This window comes from Triturus cristatus, chromosome 2_2 (genome assembly GCF_964204655.1).
Source record: "Triturus cristatus chromosome 2_2, aTriCri1.1, whole genome shotgun sequence".
NCBI lineage: Eukaryota > Metazoa > Chordata > Amphibia > Caudata > Salamandridae > Triturus > Triturus cristatus.
In genome coordinates, this window is record NC_140582.1 from 843148839 (window position 1) to 843169993 (window position 21155).

The 21155-nt window shown below is 42.2% G+C and overlaps 1 protein-coding gene across 4 annotated transcripts in view; it reads right to left on the minus strand.

Moving 5' to 3' along the window:
- SLC30A9 (solute carrier family 30 member 9) overlaps positions 1 to 21155 on the minus strand; it is an 800207-nt gene that overhangs the window by 600437 nt on the left and 178615 nt on the right. For all 4 annotated transcript variants that reach the window (XR_014978192.1, XR_014978191.1, XM_085642175.1 and 1 more), the window contains exon 6: positions 14237 to 14319. Coding sequence is in view for 2 of the 4 variants with exons in the window: in XM_085642175.1 (XP_085498301.1) it covers positions 14237 to 14319 (83 nt within the window). In the remaining 2 variants the exon portion in view is untranslated. The remainder of the gene's footprint in view (positions 1 to 14236; positions 14320 to 21155) is intronic.

Consider the following 21155-nt stretch of genomic DNA (forward strand, 5'->3'; position numbering starts at 1 on the left):
TTAGGTTATTCTAAACAGCCGTAAAGTGATTTTTCCCTTATGTTTGAAATTTCGGGTATTTATTATAAGCAAGCAATATTGGCTATATCTGATTGTGTTATTTGTTTTGCTGGCCTTGACTAAAAATGACTGGTTCTATCGATAACCATACCTCTGCCTAAAGGCTAGAAGGTGGTGGCTCTAGACGGTTGGCAGACAGATTCTCTTTATTTTATTCAATACAAGGGCTTACTATAATCGATATTTGCAAACCGTAAATAAAAAACGGGCTTGTCTGGTTTCCAATTAGGGGTGAAGCAATAAATGGAGGATTCAGCCTTGTTATAGACGTCTCAGAAGAGCGGGCAAAAATTATGCTTGGCTGAGATGTTTCCAATGGGGTGAGTCCAGCTCTGGCTCACAAGCTCTCTGTATATTTTTCATTAGATTGAAAACCATACATGGGAAACAGGTGCTTACTTGTGTTTGCTCTTTGTATCCCTTTCATTGTGTAGTACTGTGAATGCCCCTTTTCAGTTTCTCTAGCTGTTTCCCATTCGACCCGACCCTTCGGTCCCCTCCCCCAGTAACAGAGAAAAATGACCATTTACGTTCTCAAAATTATACTTGATCGGAAATCAATATAAACGTAATTACATTTGCCAACCATGTACTGATCCCCATGCTTCCTCTTAACACGCGTTGTTCAAAAACGTTCATGGAAATTTGCAATTATATATATTCAGACCTTGCTGCACATGTGTTCTAACGGATGTTTTCATTTGTTTTCTTCTTCTTTTGTTGTCTTCTAACAACCGTGCTTTGCGGTGGCAGAAAGCATCAGCAATGCGTTTAAATTACAATTATAACAATTACATTAAGCACATCTATGCTTTAAGAAAAACACAACGGAAAATACCTGATAGAACTCAGGTGCAGCAAGCCATTGATCAACCATTGGTACATTTATACAAAAATTCCCAGAAACCACTTGCACTATTTTGCTTATGGGGTCTTAATTGCATGTTCGTGTAGGGTACATCCATCTGGTCCTTAGGTTTCCAAGAGGCGCCCGACTCTATAAAAACAGCTCCATTTTTTGATTTTTTTCCATCACCAAAAAGGCAAAGCTATCCACAGTTCCCCAATACACAACTCAACTCCACACATTTACAATCCACACCACATAATCCGAAACCAAACCACATAATTCAACTGAACACCACAATTACTCAACACACCACATACATCCAATCCATACCACAGAATTCCACATCATGCCACAAAATTCAACAGTACACCACATAATTAAACTCCACTACATACCGCTCCACAACACAATATACCATTCCACATAATTACACTCCTTAACACACAATTCCAGTACAGTAAATAATTACTATCCTTATATTTACTCTGCACACCATGCCGCACAATCGCACTACACAAATCCACTCCACAACTAACAATTCCAAGCCAACCTACATAATTCAACTACACACCACATATATACACTTCATAAGACATGGGTAAAAGACCTGGTCATTCACAATGTCAACAGTTCTAACTCAAGCAAATGTGAGATCTATTGCATTTCCAATACCAGCCTCAAAGTTGAATAGTTGTCCCATTTACATTATCTTTTGCACTCGCTGGGGTCGTGGGGAAGGGGGATGGTAGGATACTTCTATGGGGGTTGCATTTTGATTGCTAGTTTGAGTTTGTTGAGTTGGTTATGGAGAGTCACATATAAGCATACGCATTTTCTCTCATGTGGGCTGGAGACCACATGGTCAAAGATATTACCACCTGACAATGAAGGTAATCCACCAGATAGCATACAATGCTCCATTATGTCCTTGAATATAACGGGATGGGTAGCAGGGTGAAGCGTAGCCTAGTGGTGCAATACATTTGTCACCGCAAACCAGACGTGGTTTTCCTTCAGGAGATGCAATGCTGTTTTTTGGGAAGGGGAGCATACATTATGCTGGTGCACGTAAGGTTCACCATTGGCTCATGGGGGTGACATGGACATGGACAGAGGTACATCGGAGTGCAGGGCATGTCTGTTACCCTGGTCAATGCATACCCACCTCCTCGTTTACAGGCATTTGTGCTGGCAGAGGTGGCAGCCATACTCCTGGACCCAACTCCAGCCTCCACATTTTGGGAGGTGATTTCAACAATGTCATGGCCTCTGTGGGAGACCACTCGCAGATGCCCCGGGAGGCACCCACCTGGTGCGATTTGCAGCTTCCTTAGGTCACACTGATCTGTAGCAACAGCAGCATCTGTAGGCCAGAGACAACTCCTTCTACTCCGGGACACAAAAGGTCTTTTCCAGGATAGACTGCTTCTTTACCCCAGCGGGCGAGGTAGCCTAGGTAGACGGGGGGGGACTATTTGGCACATGGTTTCTCAGACCATTTCCATTTCTGGGTAACAGGAGGGACTCTCAATGGCCGGCGAGTTGGAAACTTAATGCATGGGATTTGAGATACCTGGAGGTCGCCGGAGAGATACAGATCGACTCAGAACTCTACTTTGAGGACAATACATGGTCAGTGGACTTGGCTGTGGTATTCTGAGAAGCCTAAAAGACGGTCTTGTATGACAAAGCGCAAAATATACTGGTGCAGAAAAAACGCTGGGGAAAGGAAGAGATTGAGAACCTTGAGTGCCTGTTCAAAGTCCTCGAAGGGTCTTCCAGGGCCCAAATGGATTTGCATATGCTCCATGAGCTGGAAGCGCTGCGAAAGGAATACCGAGACCGAGCGCAAGGGGAGGTAAAGAGGCAATTGCTGGCTACCCAACATCGGCTGAACGACGCAGGGGACAAAGTGGGTAACCTGCTGCTTAGCTAAGCCAGCAAGGGCCTGAGTCGTGGTGGGATAAATGCGTAAATCGACGAAGTCTCTCACTCATCAGATGCTGACATAGTGGAGGCCTTTGAGAGGTTCTACGCCTCATTTTATAGTGCCAGACCACTGGCAGACACGGCTCCTATAGCGTCCTACTTGGACACAGTGACCCTGCCAACAGTCCCTGCCCACATTCCCTTGAATAAGAAATCACACTTAAGAAGATCCAAGCGGCCACTGAAAAACTGCAAACTGGGAGGACTCGAGAGCCCAATGGCCTCCCGGCCAAATCAGCAACAAGCTATATTTATGAATTGTGATTTGTCAGAGAATGATCTTCAATGCAATTATGTATATATCATTTCTTGTAAGAGATTATTTTGCTAAAAGTGTTAATATCTTTTGAGATATTGCTGATGAGTCCATATCTGTTGGGCCTCTTCAGAAAGGCCCAAGACACAGACGAACTCCCACGGGATCTATGGTCTGCCACTATAGCAGTCATACACACACAACAATGGCAAAACCAGAGAATAACTGTGGCTCCTTTCATCCTATCTCCCTGTAAAATGTTGAAACGAAGAAAATGGCCTCGATCCTGGCCAATAGATTATTGACGATGAGAATTCCGCTTATCCATCTCGACCAGTCTGGCTTCATGCCGGGCAAGTCCATCAGACTCAATCTTCGCTGCATCCACAACTGGCTATCAGCGGTGAGCAGCAGGACAGACACCCATGTCTTCCTAGCATTGGATGCTGAAAAGGCGTTCAACAAGATTTACTGGTCATAGCTTCACCAGACGTTAGAGGTTTTGCTCTGGACCTAAGTACCGGCGGAGGATTCAACTGCTCTACCAGGACCCAACTGAGGAGGTGTGGTTGAATGGGTGTGTTCTTTGACCTTATCGACAGAGAGGGGGACCCGGCATGGATGCCCCTTGTCCCCACTGCTTTTCGCCCTTACCATCAAGCCATTTGCTGCCATGATCCGTTCTCCTTCTGATATCCACAGATTCCGTATCTCTGAGGCTGATAAGGATGCGGAGAAAGTCTCATTATATACGGACGACATCCTGCTCTATGTCACTGAGCAGGTCACCACAATTCTGATTATCCTACAAGTCTTCAAGTCATATGGTGCATATTCAGGGTACAATATCAACTGGAGTAAATCTGTGCTTTATCAACCCTTAGCCCCCCTGGATCCAGCCATTCTTCCCTGGATCCCCCAGGTGGAGACTGCTGGTTTCCAATATCTGGGTATGTTTGCAACCCAACCCCCACAGGGAATAGTGTTTGGCTAGAAACTTGGGCCAGGTGGTGGCGGAATTTCAAGAAGAGGCAGTGAGATGGCGTACACTCCCCCTCACTCTGCTGGGAAAGGCAGTCATTAAAATGATAACACTCCCTAAATTACCCGCTGCCCTGCAAAATACGTATTATCCAGTTCCCGATACCATGTTCGCCAGGAACTCCTTTAGAAGGGGCAAGAGGAGGCCAGTGGCAAGGGAGTTATCCAGGCCTTTATCATCCTGCAATTCCAGAAACAGGTCTTGTCATCCTAAACTCGACTAGGATCATATTGTGGTCTCTGAATCAATGTTGGCATTGAGAGAATGATTTGGCATCAGAAAAAATGCAGATAGAGGTGAGGTTGGTGCAACGTAGGTCAAGATCTCTTCGGGTTCACCTCAGAGTCCAAAAGGGCAATCGGTTCTCCTTCCATTCTTGCTCAGGGCTGTGGCACTATCAAAAGCATCAGCACCAAGCTGGGTTCAATTTCTGGGCAAGTGGTACAGTCGGCAATTGGGACGGACCCACAGGTGGTGGACCGTTGAGAGGCCACCTTGAATCCTTGGGGCCTAAATGCATGCCAGAGGGGTTTAGCCAAAGATTCAATCCATATCCTCTTTAAATGCAGGGCCCGGAGAGGTCGGAGAGGCATGAGGGTCGAAATCGGTTCCACAGTTGGAGAAAGTCTGCGACCTTGTGGTATATAGGGCATTGCATGACTCTGATGCGAGTGGCAGGAGGTGGCAGAGTGGTGTTTAGACTTGTGCGTTTATCTTTTTGGTCAAACAAAATGGACAAGTTTCATGACTTAAAGCAAACTTTTTTCGCTGTCATTGTGGGAAAACAAATTAGAAAGGAGAGAGAGCACAACTGCTGTGTAGGAAAACCCCTCACCCACCTACCTAGTAGGTGGCATGCTTCATCATCGGGGCCCAACTGGATTGTCTAGCACAATCCAGTTGTGCTACAACGCCTGAGATACAGCGGAGCAGGGTTATGAGCAGTGAGTGAAGTGCTATGTGCAGTGATATAAGAGTTAAAAAAGTCTCAGGGAAATGCCCTTTTGAAAAAACTTTAATTTTAAGGGTCCCAGGACTAATGTAAAAAGAGAGAAGGGGATAGCATTAGGAATGTTATTTTCCTGGTATCCCTGGAAACTAAGGTCAACTAGTTTCAGCCTTCGTTATATTTCTAGAGGCTTTCGTCAGGACCAATTGAAATAGAAGAAAAATAAATTTAGGTGAATGGCCGTAAAAATTACATGTAGGCCAAGTGTAATTATCAGCACACACCCTAAAGTGTGCTGTGAGTGTAGTGATGATATACTCACAGTAACTTCGTTCGAGGTTACCTGTAAATCAAGAGTTAATTTAGAGCTGGGGAGCAGTTGTAAGTCATGCATATAGACTAAATGCATGCTCCTTTCGATAAGAAGGCTAGTGATATAGGACTAGACTACTAAGGTGAGGGTGTACGAACACTATAGAGGCTTGCGTGGCTACAATGTGCCCCACGAGATCCGTAGGTGAGTGATTATTGTAGTATCGGGGCACATGGTGCGCATAATCGTTATTCATTTTTGCGTGTCTATAGTGCGATCATACCCATGTTGTGTATGTGGAGTTGTGACTGTGCAAGTATAGAGGACACTGATAGCTGATGTGCTATAATAGTCATGTGCACGTGCAGTTTTAAAATGAGCTGATTAAAAGGTGGTAAATATCAGCAAAATTGTGTCCGCTTTGAGTGCCATACAGCAGACAGTCCTTCGTGCTTAAAATTGACAGACAAACAAAGTGACAGACAACACAGAACATAGAAATACAGTCTCACATGAGTAGAGAGGTTGTGAATCCTCTGGAGTTAGAACGCCGTGTGAATCTCCGCTTGCCTTAAGTGGAGAATGAAGGGCAAGGAGAGTGTAAGAGCGCCCTTAATTAAAGGCAAAAAGGTTAAAACAGCAAGGTATTCAGGGTCTAGACCGGTCCATGGTGGACCGCTAAGTTACTCACAGTTTGAAGGGAGAACAGGTCCGAAGTACCTAGGACGGCGCTCGGTTCCGCTTGTTCAGCGCCGATGCACGCGATGGGCGTGGTTATGAAGGGTGAAATCAGGAAGTAGCGTACTGACGCTGGGGAGACTAGAGCGTCTGCAAATTGCATGGAAATAGAAGATAAACTCGGTGTCCCGTTTTTACGAAGCACCAAGTGCGAGAACTAGACATTTTAAATTGTAAAAATGTCTAAAGTATGCACAGAACGAACTATGGAAAATAACCAACTATGATAAACAAAATTCTAAAATAAAATTCTAAACGGCTCAATATGCCATAGTAATAGGCATACAATGTGCCTGGAAATGGATGACAAATTCGGTGTCCCGTGTACGGGGCGCCGAGTGACAGTGAAATGTCTAAGGGGACCTAAAGTATACAGAGCTCCATGGGAAATAAATAGGAGTGCTAAACGGCCAACTATGCCTAGGTGAAGGACTACCATAAGGGGTAGATGTGAATAGTATGCTAGTGCTTGACAGGGGGTTACTGGCTGCCACTTGAAGCTAAATAGTAATGTTAGAAGTGGCGGTGATGGCGATCAGTCACAAGTAAGGAGGGCTGTCACAAATTGCATGGCACTGCACAAGAGATTGGATAATTCTGATCATTCAAACAGCAAAAAGACTTTCAGATGCGATCCTTATAGATATCCAGGCAACTGAACAACACTTCAAAACCACGTTGACATCGTACAAGAAAAGACTAGACGAGGTCAATAAAGAGATAGCAGATTACAAAGAAGAGCTAACACAATCCAAGATCCAACAATTTCAAAAAGTTTTAAAAAAATTTTCATACGTCAAAACATACCCTTATTCTGACGCAGACTACAAAACCCCCACAAGATCCAACCACTCTATGTCCTCGGACGAAGGCTCCTCAATACATAGTGGTGGCACCAATGAGAGCTCAGGATCAGAGAAAAACTACTACACAAATAGACAACGGGCAAGAGGCAGAGGAAGAAACACACACTGGCAACAACCATGGCCTAACATGCACCCAGGAATGGTACCTAATTACCCGGCTCCCTTCCCTCCCATGACTCAACCAATGTTCTACGGCTGGAACCCACAATTCCAACAACCCCAACCCCAATTTGGCAACCCCAACCAACGGTTTCCTTTTTTAGGATCAGGCCAGAGGGGACGCGGAAGACGCCAACGAGGAAACCAAGTACATTGGGAAGACAATCAGAACCCGAGTGCCAACACACGCAGCAGAACGAAGGAACCCCAGCCGAACACAAGCAGAACTTAATAACCAATCTTTCAAGTCATTCTCTCACTACAGCGGAGGAAGAGGTCCTCAATAGAGGCCTTGGTTTTTCACCCACAGCGAAACTTGATAAATTCAAATTACACTGTGAATTATCAGAATTTTTTCGCAAACTTAAACTTAAGGCTTTTTTTGAAAACTCACCTAATCAGGAATCACAACAAGAAGCAAAAGGAGACACCACCCTTAAATTGAAATCAACTTTTATTCCTCCTCCTCATACCACACCAGCCGAACTCATCGCATTCGAACAAGCGATATACAAAGGCATAGAAAACACTCAGGAGAACAAAGTATTTAACAATACTACAACTCAACAGTTTAATGCCATCCGGAGTCTCAAAAACAACAGAGACATTATCATCAAACCAGCTGATAAAGGAGGGGGGATAGTTATCCAAAATCGGGATGCCTACCATCTAGAATGCACACGCCTCCTAGATGATCAAAAGAACTACAAAATACTGAATGAAGATCCAACTATCAGAATTAAGACCAAAATTGACATCATGGTTCATGAAGCGGAATCTAATGGCTACATTAGCAAACAAGAGGCATTATTCCTTACCTCAGGTGGTAAAACCATTCCATACTTCTATACCATCCCTAAAATACATAAAAACAAAACACCACCACCGGGCAGACCTATTGTTTCTGGAATAGGCTCATTACTTGAACCCCTGTCTCGCTTCGTTGATTTCTATCTACAGCCTCTAGTACAGTCGACTCCTGCATACCTAAAAGACACTAAAGACTTATTGAGCCAAATTAACAACTTGGAATTTAACCCTACTACTTCCATCCTAGTAAGTCTGGATGTTGAGAGCCTCTATACGAGCCTACCTCAAGATGACACCCTAGAGGTGCTCCGCACCTCACTTGACAAAACAATCTGGGAGTACTACACCCCAAAATCATTCATAATGGAATGTGCGGAAATAGCCCTCAAAGATAACTTTTTCGAATATGAAGGTACCATATTCCTACAACAGTACGGAACTTCCATGGGGAGCACCTTCGCTCCTAGTGTAGCGGGGCTCTACGTGTCAAACTTTGAAGAACTACATATCCTCAACCCTCAATCAATTTACCATCCAGACATCACTTTCTATAAGAGATACATCGACGATGTACTCTTAATCTGGACAAGTAATAACCAAAGACTCAACGACTTCTTGAATTGGATTAACACACTAGACCAAAACCTACGATTCACACACACTACAAGCAAAACCAAAATCACCTTCCTAGACCTGGAAATTGAAACAAAAGATGGTGTACTGATGACTAAAACCCACTTCAAACCAACAGCAAAAAACTCTCTTCTACATTTCCAGAGTTTCCACCCTAGGCCTCTAAGGGACAACCTACCGTTCGGCCAATATCTCAGATTGCGCCGTAACTGCAGTGATCTAAAAGATTTTAAATACCAATCAGAAGAACTAACTAAAAAGCTTCAAAACCGTGGATACCCAAATAAAGTTATCCACAAAGCACAAAAAAGAGCCCGCAACCAAAACCGTGAAGGTCTCTTGGAACCCAAGCTGAATCAATCTACGACCTTACCACTCACGTGTGTAACCACCTTCAATACCATCTCTAACCAAGTTGCTAAATTGATTCAAAACAACTGGAAAATTGTCACTTCAGGTAAACTACAATGGGAAAAACCTCTATTTTCATACAAGAGGTCGCATAATCTCAGAGACAGCCTAGTACCTACCAGGCCAAAAAAAACACTGAACATGCCCAGCACAGTTCTGAATGCATGGGGACTCCCAGAAGTTACAGGCCACTATCCATGTGGCAACTGCAGTATTTGTCATCTCACTGCAACCACTAAAACACTCAACCTTGAACATGACAAAATCTGGACAATCAATAAACATACCAACTGTAATTCAACTAACGTCATCTACCTCATCACATGCCCATGTAACTTGCGCTATGTTGGTATGACCACCAGAAAGGTCAAAATCAGAATCTGCGAGCATCGCAGTAATATCCGCTGCAAACGCAGCACTACCAAACTCACTGATCACTACCTGGCCAAGGGACACACCACCAATGACATGTCATGGGTAGTCATTGAACAACTAGACCCTAGCCCAACTGATATTCAAGAACGTCTCTTCGAAAAAGAACAACGCTGGGTCTACAGACTTTCAACCCACATCTCAGGACTTAACGATAATGTCCCCTGGAACAGCATATATCGACATTGATCGCTCTCTAGTCTTCATTAAAACTGTGTTATGCACAGCCCTCCTTACTTGTGACTGATCGCCATCACCGCCACTTCTAACATTACTATTTAGCTTCAAGTGGCAGCCAGTAACCCCCTGTCAAGCACTAGCATACTATTCACATCTACCCCTTATGGTAGTCCTTCACCTAGGCATAGTTGGCCGTTTAGCACTCCTATTTATTTCCCATGGAGCTCTGTATACTTTAGGTCCCCTTAGACATTTCAATGTCACTCGGCGCCCCGTACACGGGACACCGAATTTGTCATCCATTTCCAGGCACATTGTATGCCTATTACTATGGCATATTGAGCCGTTTAGAATTTTATTTTAGAATTTTGTTTATCATAGTTGGTTATTTTCCATAGTTCGTTCTGTGCATACTTTAGACATTTTTACAATTTAAAATGTCTAGTTCTCGCACTTGGTGCTTCGTAAAAACGGGACACCGAGTTTATCTTCTATTTCCATGCAATTTGCAGACGCTCTAGTCTCCCCAGCGTCAGTACGCTACTTCCTGATTTCACCCTTCATAACCACGCCCATCGCGTGCATCGGCGCTGAACAAGCGGAACCGAGCGCCGTCCTAGGTACTTCGGACCTGTTCTCCCTTCAAACTGTGAGTAACTTAGCGGTCCACCATGGACCGGTCTAGACCCTGAATACCTTGCTGTTTTAACCTTTTTGCCTTTAATTAAGGGCGCTCTTACACTCTCCTTGCCCTTCATTCTCCACTTAAGGCAAGCGGAGATTCACACGGCGTTCTAACTCCAGAGGATTCACAACCTCTCTACTCATGTGAGACTGTATTTCTATGTTCTGTGTTGTCTGTCACTTTGTTTGTCTGTCAATTTTAAGCACGAAGGACTGTCTGCTGTATGGCACTCAAAGCGGACACAATTTTGCTGATATTTACCACCTTTTAATCAGCTCATTTTAAAACTGCACGTGCACATGACTATTATAGCACATCAGCTATCAGTGTCCTCTATACTTGCACAGTCACAACTCCACATACACAACATGGGTATGATCGCACTATAGACACGCAAAAATGAATAACGATTATGCGCACCATGTGCCCCGATACTACAATAATCACTCACCTACGGATCTCGTGGGGCACATTGTAGCCACGCAAGCCTCTATAGTGTTCGTACACCCTCACCTTAGTAGTCTAGTCCTATATCACTAGCCTTCTTATCGAAAGGAGCATGCATTTAGTCTATATGCATGACTTACAACTGCTCCCCAGCTCTAAATTAACTCTTGATTTACAGGTAACCTCGAACGAAGTTACTGTGAGTATATCATCACTACACTCACAGCACACTTTAGGGTGTGTGCTGATAATTACACTTGGCCTACATGTAATTTTTACGGCCATTCACCTAAATTTATTTTTCTTCTATTTCAATTGGTCCTGACGAAAGCCTCTAGAAATATAACGAAGGCTGAAACTAGTTGACCTTAGTTTCCAGGGATACCAGGAAAATAACATTCCTAATGCTATCCCCTTCTCTCTTTTTACATTAGTCCTGGGACCCTTAAAATTAAAGTTTTTTCAAAAGGGCATTTCCCTGAGACTTTTTTAACTCTTATATCACTGCACATAGCACTTCACTCACTGCTCATAACCCTGCTCCGCTGTATCTCAGGCGTTGTAGCACAACTGGATTGTGCTAGACAATCCAGTTGGGCCCCGATGATGAAGCATGCCACCTACTAGGTAGGTGGGTGAGGGGTTTTCCTACACAGCAGTTGTGCTCTCTCTCCTTTCTAATTTGTTTTCCCACAATGACAGCGAAAAAAGTTTGCTTTAAGTCATGAAACTTGTCCATTTTGTTTGACCATATTGCTCTGGGGAAGAGGACAAGTCTTGCTTTTCCTCGCTCTCTTGTTGTTCTTATTCGTTTATCTTTTTGGTCATGCCAGATGATTTCGATTTTGAGGATGACGGATTCCAAGAGTGGCAGCGGGAGAGCGTCCGCTCCAGAGACTGGGTCTTCTTAGACTTCCACCTATGTTCCATGACGTAGCTCCAGATTTGCATTGGAAGGCACAGAAAGAACAGAACATACATCAGCACACACAGATGGTACAGGTATAGTGGTCCTGACACCACATCTGGGACAGGATGGATAAGACGTGGAGCCGGATAACACCTCCTACAGGTAGGTAGGAGAGCTGCAATGAAAATCTTTCTAATGCTGTCTAGCAGCTGGGGAAATTCACCAGAAGTGGAATCTGCAGAATAGCAGGTTCAACCAAGTTGAGAAAGAGGTCTCTTCTGAGCCAGACTCCTTCCAGATACTTCAAAGGGAATCCATGTGGTGACTTTTCGGTCTCATTTCCTTTTTAACCAGATATGGAAATTTTTGGAGGAAAAGTTCTCAACGTTGGTATAAGCCTACAGATCATTTATGGATGAGCAGATGAGATTCTGCCAATATCACACTTCTGGAATGGGACCAAATCAGGAGCCATTAAGATTTTTTATGGCATGAGCAGAATCTAAAAACTACCTCACCCTTTCATGTAATATTTCAGCTTTACTGTCAAATATAAGCAATTGCATTGTTTGTAGAAGTACCCAGATCAAAGCTCATCTGACTGATTTGAGTTAAAGCATGCTGTGTTTTAGAATACGTTTGTGGGTGAAACTGCATAAACTGAGAATCTTGAAGTAACCTTGCACCTGGTGATACGTATACCTTACAACAGGTGCCATGATAAATTGCTCTTCGTTTATAAATCATTGTCATACGTATTCTTATTTAACTGTCATTGGAGAGGCACTGCTTACTTAGGTGACACTAGAGTTGGATAATCAGCAAGCTATTAGCAGCTGATTTTTTTCACAGCAATCAAGCACCAAAGCAAAGATTAATTCTTAAATGTGCATGGAATACTAGAAGAAGAAAAAAAGAAGATATTTGATGTGTCGGGTGTTTATACAGCCTAAAGGTATAGCTAACAAAGTCAAAGATTGAATCATAATTTCAGATGGATATTGGCAAGCCAAATACTTCCCTGGAGAAGCCCTAGGAACTTTCTGACATAGCCCAGGGGCACAGGACATATATGTCTGCAAAGTATGACAGAAGACCATGGTAATCACAGACTTAGATGAAGGTGCTTTTAGGAATGATCCAGGGGTGCATGCCCTATCTATCTGCAAGGCATCACTGAAGAAAACTGACCACAGTCAAAAATGAGTCCAGGTGAGAGGCAACATAACTAATGTGTGTCGAAATGCACGAAACAGAAACATGAACTACAGGCTAGTGAGTAGCCAAGCAATAATTATGTTTCATTTTCACACTCTGCAGACCTTGAATAAAGAAACTTCAGCAATAAACCAACTTGGATAGGAAGGGATTAGATTTCAGGGCACAATAAAAAATGGTGAAAACATATCTCAAAACGCTGTGTCACTAAACCTAGTTATTGAGAATTAAATCATGAAAAAGAGTGTGGGCATTAAATGCATTAGGGAACAATACATACGGGTCACTAACATAATGGCCTACAGGGATCAAATTGATATTTGAGGGGTCACCTTCTCGTGGCATGTTTCATCATCGGCAGGACAAACACAGGGGTCCAGATATAGTAATTAAAAATACCTAAGAGAGCATCTTAGAGATCTTTTATTGACATGAGCTCATCGTATGATTAAAATAAAAAATAAAACATAGTTCACTGGTGAAATCAATGGATCACCTAACTATGTAAGGCTCTCATTTCCCTCATAATTTTGCACGAATTAAATGTAGAATGTAAGAAGAGAGTTCATGAGCCCTGAAGAAGATAGCAGACCAGTACAGGCTTTACAATCGGTCGTAACATGTTGGAATTTACAAGTGGTTCGGTGGTCCCTTGATATATCCACTGATTTATCCATTGAACCATATATATTTTTATTCAAATAAAACCAAGGGCACCTGTCAATAAAAGAAGATCTCTTAGGTGCGTGCTTAGGTATTTTTAATTACTAGTTCTGGACCCCTTTATCGGTTTGGGGACCCACTTATGATGAAGCATTAAGTTGTGGGTGGAACAACCCCTCAAATATCTCTTTGATCCCTTGATATTGTGTTAGTGACCTGTATGTATTCTTCCCTAGGGTCGTTAAATAACCATGCTCTTTTTCATGATTTAGTTGTCTAATTAGGAGGACGTGACCAGGATTTTCTCTCTGTCTCTCTCAATGTGATGACACTATTTATTGAGAATAACCGCTTCAACTAATTTATATGGGCATTTACTATCTAATGGGAAGTGAAAAGGCACCTAGGGCAGTATATACAACATTTAGCAATAAAAACATTTGCATTCAACACCTGAGTTTTCTACAATAAGTTGCTTTTAAAACAAATGAAGCTCATGGTCATGGTGTCTTAACAATAGGATCATCAAATAGATTTGAGTGATTCCTTAGAACTGGCAAATGACAAATTACAAACAGTAAATGATTGAAGTCAATGGAGGCAAATTTAAACAGGGTGGACTTACTCTCTTTGTATGCTATCTCTTCTTCCTTGCGTAGCCTCCTCTCCCTCAAAATGGCCTCTGGGCTGCCCCAAACTTCCAATGCTCTGTTTACAAAAACAGTGTCAATAGTCAATATCATGTGAACTTGCACATTTAAAAATGTATATAAAAAACAATTTTGCAAACAGCTTGGCTTGGATACACTAATCAGAAAACATTCTACTTTCAGATAAGTCAAATTTGCCTTGTAGGATTTAATATAGCACGATGTAAACAGTATTGCCTCTGTCCACAGTGGCAATGAAATTAATGTAATTGTAACTACATGGTTGCAAACAAATTTACTATGATAACGGTGTTGTGCTTTCTTCTAAATTGTAGGTGAATGAATGAATGAGGGATCTGAGGTGTGCACAATTAAAAAATAATCAATATATAAAACCATTGTGATACCAAAATTAAGCAGCAGAAAGTGTAATTGCACTAACACTGTTTACTACAAAGTATATAAATTAAGCAGGAGTAGGCAAGACATTTGTAAAACCGAAAACTAGATTGTGGCAGTGCATATAAGTACTGCTGTTGGGGCGAGGGAAACTGCTATGGTTCTTGCAAACACACCCTTGCGTTTCTTAGTCTGTTGGTGGGGCATTCAATCTAATAGTTCAGATAATATTCAGACATCTCTTGCGCACCTATCAAAATCTGTTTCTACATTAAAAAGTAAAACATTGAGCCATTCAGCCCTTCCTTTAAAGAATTCCAAACCACTTGTCTGTTTCAGACCAAAACTTATAGATTTTCAACACAGCACCATGAGGAAGATCATCTTCCATGAGAGCAAGTCAAATGGGCAATAATGTAACAGCAATGGCAGCCTGATGAGCGGGTAAGAACAATGTTGAGGTCCCATGAAGGGATTGGTTGTGTTTTCCATAAATGCTCAAAAGAGTATCTTGAATATGGACTGTTCTCTATTTTGAAAATTTGCTGCCACAGCAGTTAAATGTACCCTTATGAAAGAGTATGTTAAGCCTACCTTTTGTAGTTGTCACAAGCAGCTGGTGATGTCCTGCACCAAGACATGTAATGGCTGCTTGTTGAGACTGGGACACTAGTTGAAAAATAATTTGCATTCGGATTAATAACAAGCCCCTGTAGGGGGCAAGCAGGTTTAAGAATTTGCATGCCCGATGCTGAAAAAACCAATCTATGTTGAAGTATAACTCTTGGTGCATTGTGGGTTTCGGGAGGTACCACCAGCCACCTCAAAACCGAAAGCTCTTATTCGAAGAAAGACACCTTGTAACTTTTGCGCCCAATACTCGACAGGGAGTGCACAGATCACATGATCTTCAACAGCACATGATGTGAACTTCATTGTTCCTGCATTTCCAAATGTTGACAATTAAGTGTATAGGGTTGAGATAACCAAATATTCTGCTTACCACTCTATCACACGCCTAGGACACCACTGCAGGTCCAATGGACATCCAAGAATCTGTGTATTCTTAGCTCTTCTGGGGTAGGAAAGTCAAGAAAGAACGGCTAACACTAGGTGTTTTTATGTTTGGTACTCAAGACTGTCTGAATTCTGTCCAGAAATATATTTTTTTTTAATACTTTAGAGTTTTTGATATAATGCTGCTATCCCAAAAAGTGGCAGAGAATTTTACAACAATGGGTAATTAATTGGCTAAGAACCTGCATAACATCTACATGTGGAAGAGAAAGGACCTAATAAATGCATTAGGGATGCATGAGGGAGCTACATACGTTTGTGGTTTGCATCAGAATAATACTGGAGCATTTAAATATATACATTTGTAACGAACATTGAATAAAAATATAGAGTAAACAGCAGTGCAATATTAAGGAAAATGTATTCATTTTTAGTAAGCAACTTCTGAGATGAAGAGGACGGAGGGAGGGTGTAGTTGCACATAAAGGAGACATGTAACTCACTTGAATCCTTTTGTGATGAGAAGAATTTGACAATGGCTCGAGTGGAAGTTCAACTGACAGGCTTTTTACATTTCAGTTCAGCAGCAGTACAATAGTAATGGAACAGTGGAAATGCTATATTGCCAGCAGACATGAACAAAGTAATCAATGTTAGAGATGGGTCTAGTAGATGAACCTTTAATTAGGCTTTGAAGATTCGCAATGAGGGAGCAAATCTTATATAGATTGGAATGGCATTTCAGATCCAAGGTGCACTTAGTGGTAGACCTTTTTTTAACTCTATTTTTTTTAGAAGAAGCCCAGATTTTCTTCTTAGGTTGTATTATTTTACCAGACAGTTCAAGTTTTTTTCAGCGGTATGGGGAGAAATAAGCTATTGTATATGCGAAACAACATTCTAGTGCCGACCACTTTATGAAGTGCAGAACGGAAGTCATTCTGCTGAATGTTCTTGTTAGTGATTGTGGTGAAGGACTGCACATGAGACGATGGTCTTGAAGAAGATTTATTTCATACAACTTGTGCCAACAACCACCCAGCTCAAAATTCAAGCAGCAACTTCAAACTTCTCATTGCCAGAGCATGAGCCCAGTGCTCGATTCCAGAGTGGGAGGATACACTCAAAGAAAAACAATGTAAGTAAAAGTATACATAAAAAAAACAGTTTGAAAGCATGAAGCAACCACAGGTTAAAACCTGAAAACCTAATACAACAACACCTTCCCCGTTAAGGCAAACAACATTAAATAACCTCACACAAATAAAGATAAAGATAATACATGATACAGTCATTGACTTTACTTGGTGCTTTAATCACCTGAGACTTTTCTTTCTTCTGACCGGTACCAGGTTGCAAATACTCCTTGTCGCAGAGAATGCAACCAACCGCTTAAGAACACCACCACCTGAATCCGGCCAAGATGATCAGTCAATCTCACATGTATTTGTCTTCTGTTTAATCACTCCTGCTTGATGTTGAAACATCTTAACCAGACTTCTCTAATTCCACCACACCTTACACTCAAGAAGAATGGCCAGTTTGAACACTCTCAAGACATGAATTGGTGACAAAAACTTTGACTCACGTTTCCTGAACCTTCAGGAATTTTAATTATCACCTTTTAATTATCACCCAATCACCAGCACAAACAGTCTGAGTTGTTTTTTTTAATAAAAATAGTCCTTCGTCTTGGTCTGCTGTAGAGCTAGAGTTTGAATCCCTTCCTTTACTATCATATTCTCTCTTTCCACTAAACCATTAGAAGGGTGAATAGAGAGTGGTTTTCAAATGTTGCACATTATGCTGATAAAAAATGTGCAAATGCGATCTGACAAGAAATGAGTAACATTGTCAAGAAACAATTTGTTTAGGTGTGCCTTCCAGATAAAACACACACTCTATAACTACGATAGCAGAATCAGTACTAGGTGCATCAACAAAAGAGTGATATATTCACTTTGAATGATAATCAATTAACAAAATCAAATACTCATGCTGCTTGGCAAGATAGAATAATGGGCAGAAGCTGATTGGGAGATCCTTTTTTTGGGTAAATATCAAATAGGACGGCGCTATGGCGAAGGAGAGCATTCGGGCCGGGTGCTGGCTCAGATGCTTCGACCTCCATATAGCAAAGCCTACATCACCGAGCTACATTCCTCCACCAATCTGAAACTTCATGGCACCGCGGATATCCAAGAAGAATTCCTTGCTTATTTCACATCTTTATACACTTCTAAATTAGGGCAAGATCCCACTGCACAGAAAGCTTATCTCTCCGAGATCGCGCTGATATACCTAGAGAAAGACATGCAGGATTTCCTGGCAGAACCGATCTTCGATGCCGATGTACTTGGAGCCATTGATTCCCTTCGTTGCTCCTCCGCCCCCGGGCTGGATGGCTTTACTGGGGAATTCTACAAGGCCTATAAAGACTTATTAGCGCTGCACCTAATCGAAGTGTACGCCGAAGCCCTCGAAAAACAGATCCTGCCCCCTACGCGCTGCAAAGCGGTTATTATACTTCTACCCAAGCCTGGCAAGGACCCGTCATTATGCGGGTCCTACAGACCTTTATCCTAGGGGGGTAAGCTGAAGATGAAAATGAGATGGGCAACAACTTCGGGTCATAAGAATCAGAATATAAGCAGAAGGGTTCAAGAGTCACAAGGGAAAGCGAGATTCCCCAGAAAAGTTATGACCAAGGATTCCTGTTTAGGAAATGATATGAGGAGAGAGTCCAGCCCAAGTGCTATAAGCAGGGCACCGCATCAAGGAAGACACGGTGGATCTAGAACCAGATCAAAAAAGAGAGGCGCGGAGAAGAGCTACTTTATTACTACTACTACTGCAGTGTGAGAACAACAATGGCCACTATGGTGTGGCATGCAAAGTCACAGAACACGCCTTTCAAGTATGGTCTAGCTACTACACAAATCAAGGGCCTTCTCTACTTAGGCAGCCACACTAGGTGTAGAAAGGTAATGTTGCAAGGATGGTATAGAAGATAGCTTAATGCAAATTGCTGTCCTGAAACCAAATGCAAGTGAAAACACTACAAAGTCTCAAAGGCACGGGCAACATGGGCACTCCAAGAATATGGAAGCCGGAATGGCCTCAAGCCTGAGCCAAGAACCTCAAGCTTATGCTACACATGTTGCATCATAGAAAAGGATACTGCTTACACAGTACATAATGCCCATGCATAACAAATTCAAGTACAACCACATCCTCACATGTAAGTGCTAGACGCATCTAAATTAGACTGATGTCTACTGAGGAGGTCGGTAGGCCTCTTCAAAACCAAACTGTTCAGTTCAAAAGCAGCAAGTCAAATCGAAGGCAGCAAAGGAAAGGGGCTTATTCGGTCTATGAATTGCTACTGCATCCTACAGATGAATGCAAAAGTAACGTAGGCCTGCTCCGATACACCAAGTCAGAAGCAGAGTTTAAATGCCAACCAAACGTTTTACCTTTTAATGGGTTTAGCAAGTACAAACCGCATTTAACTTGGCCTTCTATGGTGAGGAAGCTTCTTAACCAGGAGGCACAAAGTTTTCATCCACTCATTTAGACATTCAAACAAAAAATAGTCCAGGAAATGGAAGCAAGGTGTTCCAAATATTAACTATTTCTACATATCTACATCACACTTTTTATTCTGAATAATTGGTATAAACCACTTTTTCGATAATTACAACTTCCCAAAAAAATACCTTTTGTACATTCAAAGTTGTCATTAGCCTCTTCGTAGTCGCTCTGTTCAGCCTTCTTCTTGCTGGATAGCTCAATTTGTCTGGAGGTATGACATACATTTTCAAACCAGTCTCAGGATTGTGACTTTCAACAGCTATGCCCTAAAGTTTGTTTGAAAGTTTTTTGGTGGTCATGGTTGAATCTTTCCCTGAACCAAGAGCAACTCGTGAATGCAATATGAAATTAAGTTAATCACTAAAATTTAACATAGTTGACAGTCAATTAAGTTTTAGATTTTAAACATGATGAGCACAAATTGGCTAATTTAGGATTGTGCTGGCTCCAAATCAGACAATGGTGTCTTTTAAGAGACCTCTGTTTCAGGGCATTCATTCTGACGTGCCTCGTACATGCAGTGCCTTTTTTCATGGCTCATTTGTTACCTCGCCTGAAAAGCCTAGAATTACATTTTCTCTAACCGAGAAGCCTCGTCACTTCACTTTCACAAACCCGTAAAACCTTATATCTTTATCATTAGAAAATCTACTTTTGATATCTTTCTAGATACCAGGACATCCAGTACCCAGATAATCGTTCACTCTACAAGCTAAAATCATCATCATGCTAAAGGGGCGCCGGTAGCAGACATTTATTCAACCAAGTTACTTCAGGTTACAGTTTATTTAATGTTCTTACATTTTCTAAATCAGGTCTTTCACTACAGTTTGTGGGGGTCTAGATGCATAGATGAATGGAAAAGTTAGTTTAATGCATTTTATTTTCAGGTTAGAAGAAAAGTTTGAAAGGGTGAAAAGTATGAAAGAGTGTAGACTTTCTATGAGGAATGTGCTGCACAGTTGCTCCACGTTATGTGTGACTACATTGGACATTTCTGTCTTTTATGCCAACACTTTGCAATAAGGGAGTTTTAAAACTTTGCTCTCCAAGTGTCACACAGAGGCCATTGGCAATTAAGTCTATGTGAATGTATATAATAAGGAATATGCAACTTACCAGTATGCATCTGTTCTTGGCATGTAGAGCTGCAGAGCCACACACTTAGGATAAGATCGCCATCTGGTGTTGGGCTCGGATGCTTGCAGGTTGTTGTTGTCTTCGGAAGAAGTCTTTTGGTCACGAGATAGGTGACTCCTCCCTTGGACTACAGTGCGCATGGGCATCCACTCCATCCTCAGATTGTTTTTCGCCATGATGGGAAATGATGGAGTGTGTAAGAATAAAGAAAGGATGTCCATGTGTAATGTCTAATTAAGACAATGCTGGAACAGATACAGGTCCCGGGGAGGTGGGTGGGCGTGTGTGGCTCTGCAGCTCTACATGCCAAGAACAGATGCATACTGGTAAGTAGCATATTCCGTTCGAGGCATATGAGCTGCAGATCACACACTTAGGATAGACTATACAGCAGTGTCTCCCCTAGCGGTGGTCACCTGTATCGGTTGCAGCAGTTTGGAATAAAGTTTTAAGGACAGCCTGACCCATAGAAGCTTGTTGTTTGGCCTGCACATCAACACAGTAATGTTTAGTGAAGGTGTGTGTTGTAGACCATGTGGCTGCCTTACAAATATCTTCTAAGGGAATGTTTCCTAAGAATGCCATGGAAGCCCCTATTTTGCGTGTGGAGTGCGCTCTAGGGGGAACTGTTAGAGTGCGTTTAGCTTTTTGGTAACATATTTGGATACATTTAACTATCCACCTGGCTATCCCTGATTTGGAAATGGGGTTGCCTTTATGTGGTGGAGAGAAAGCAACAAACAA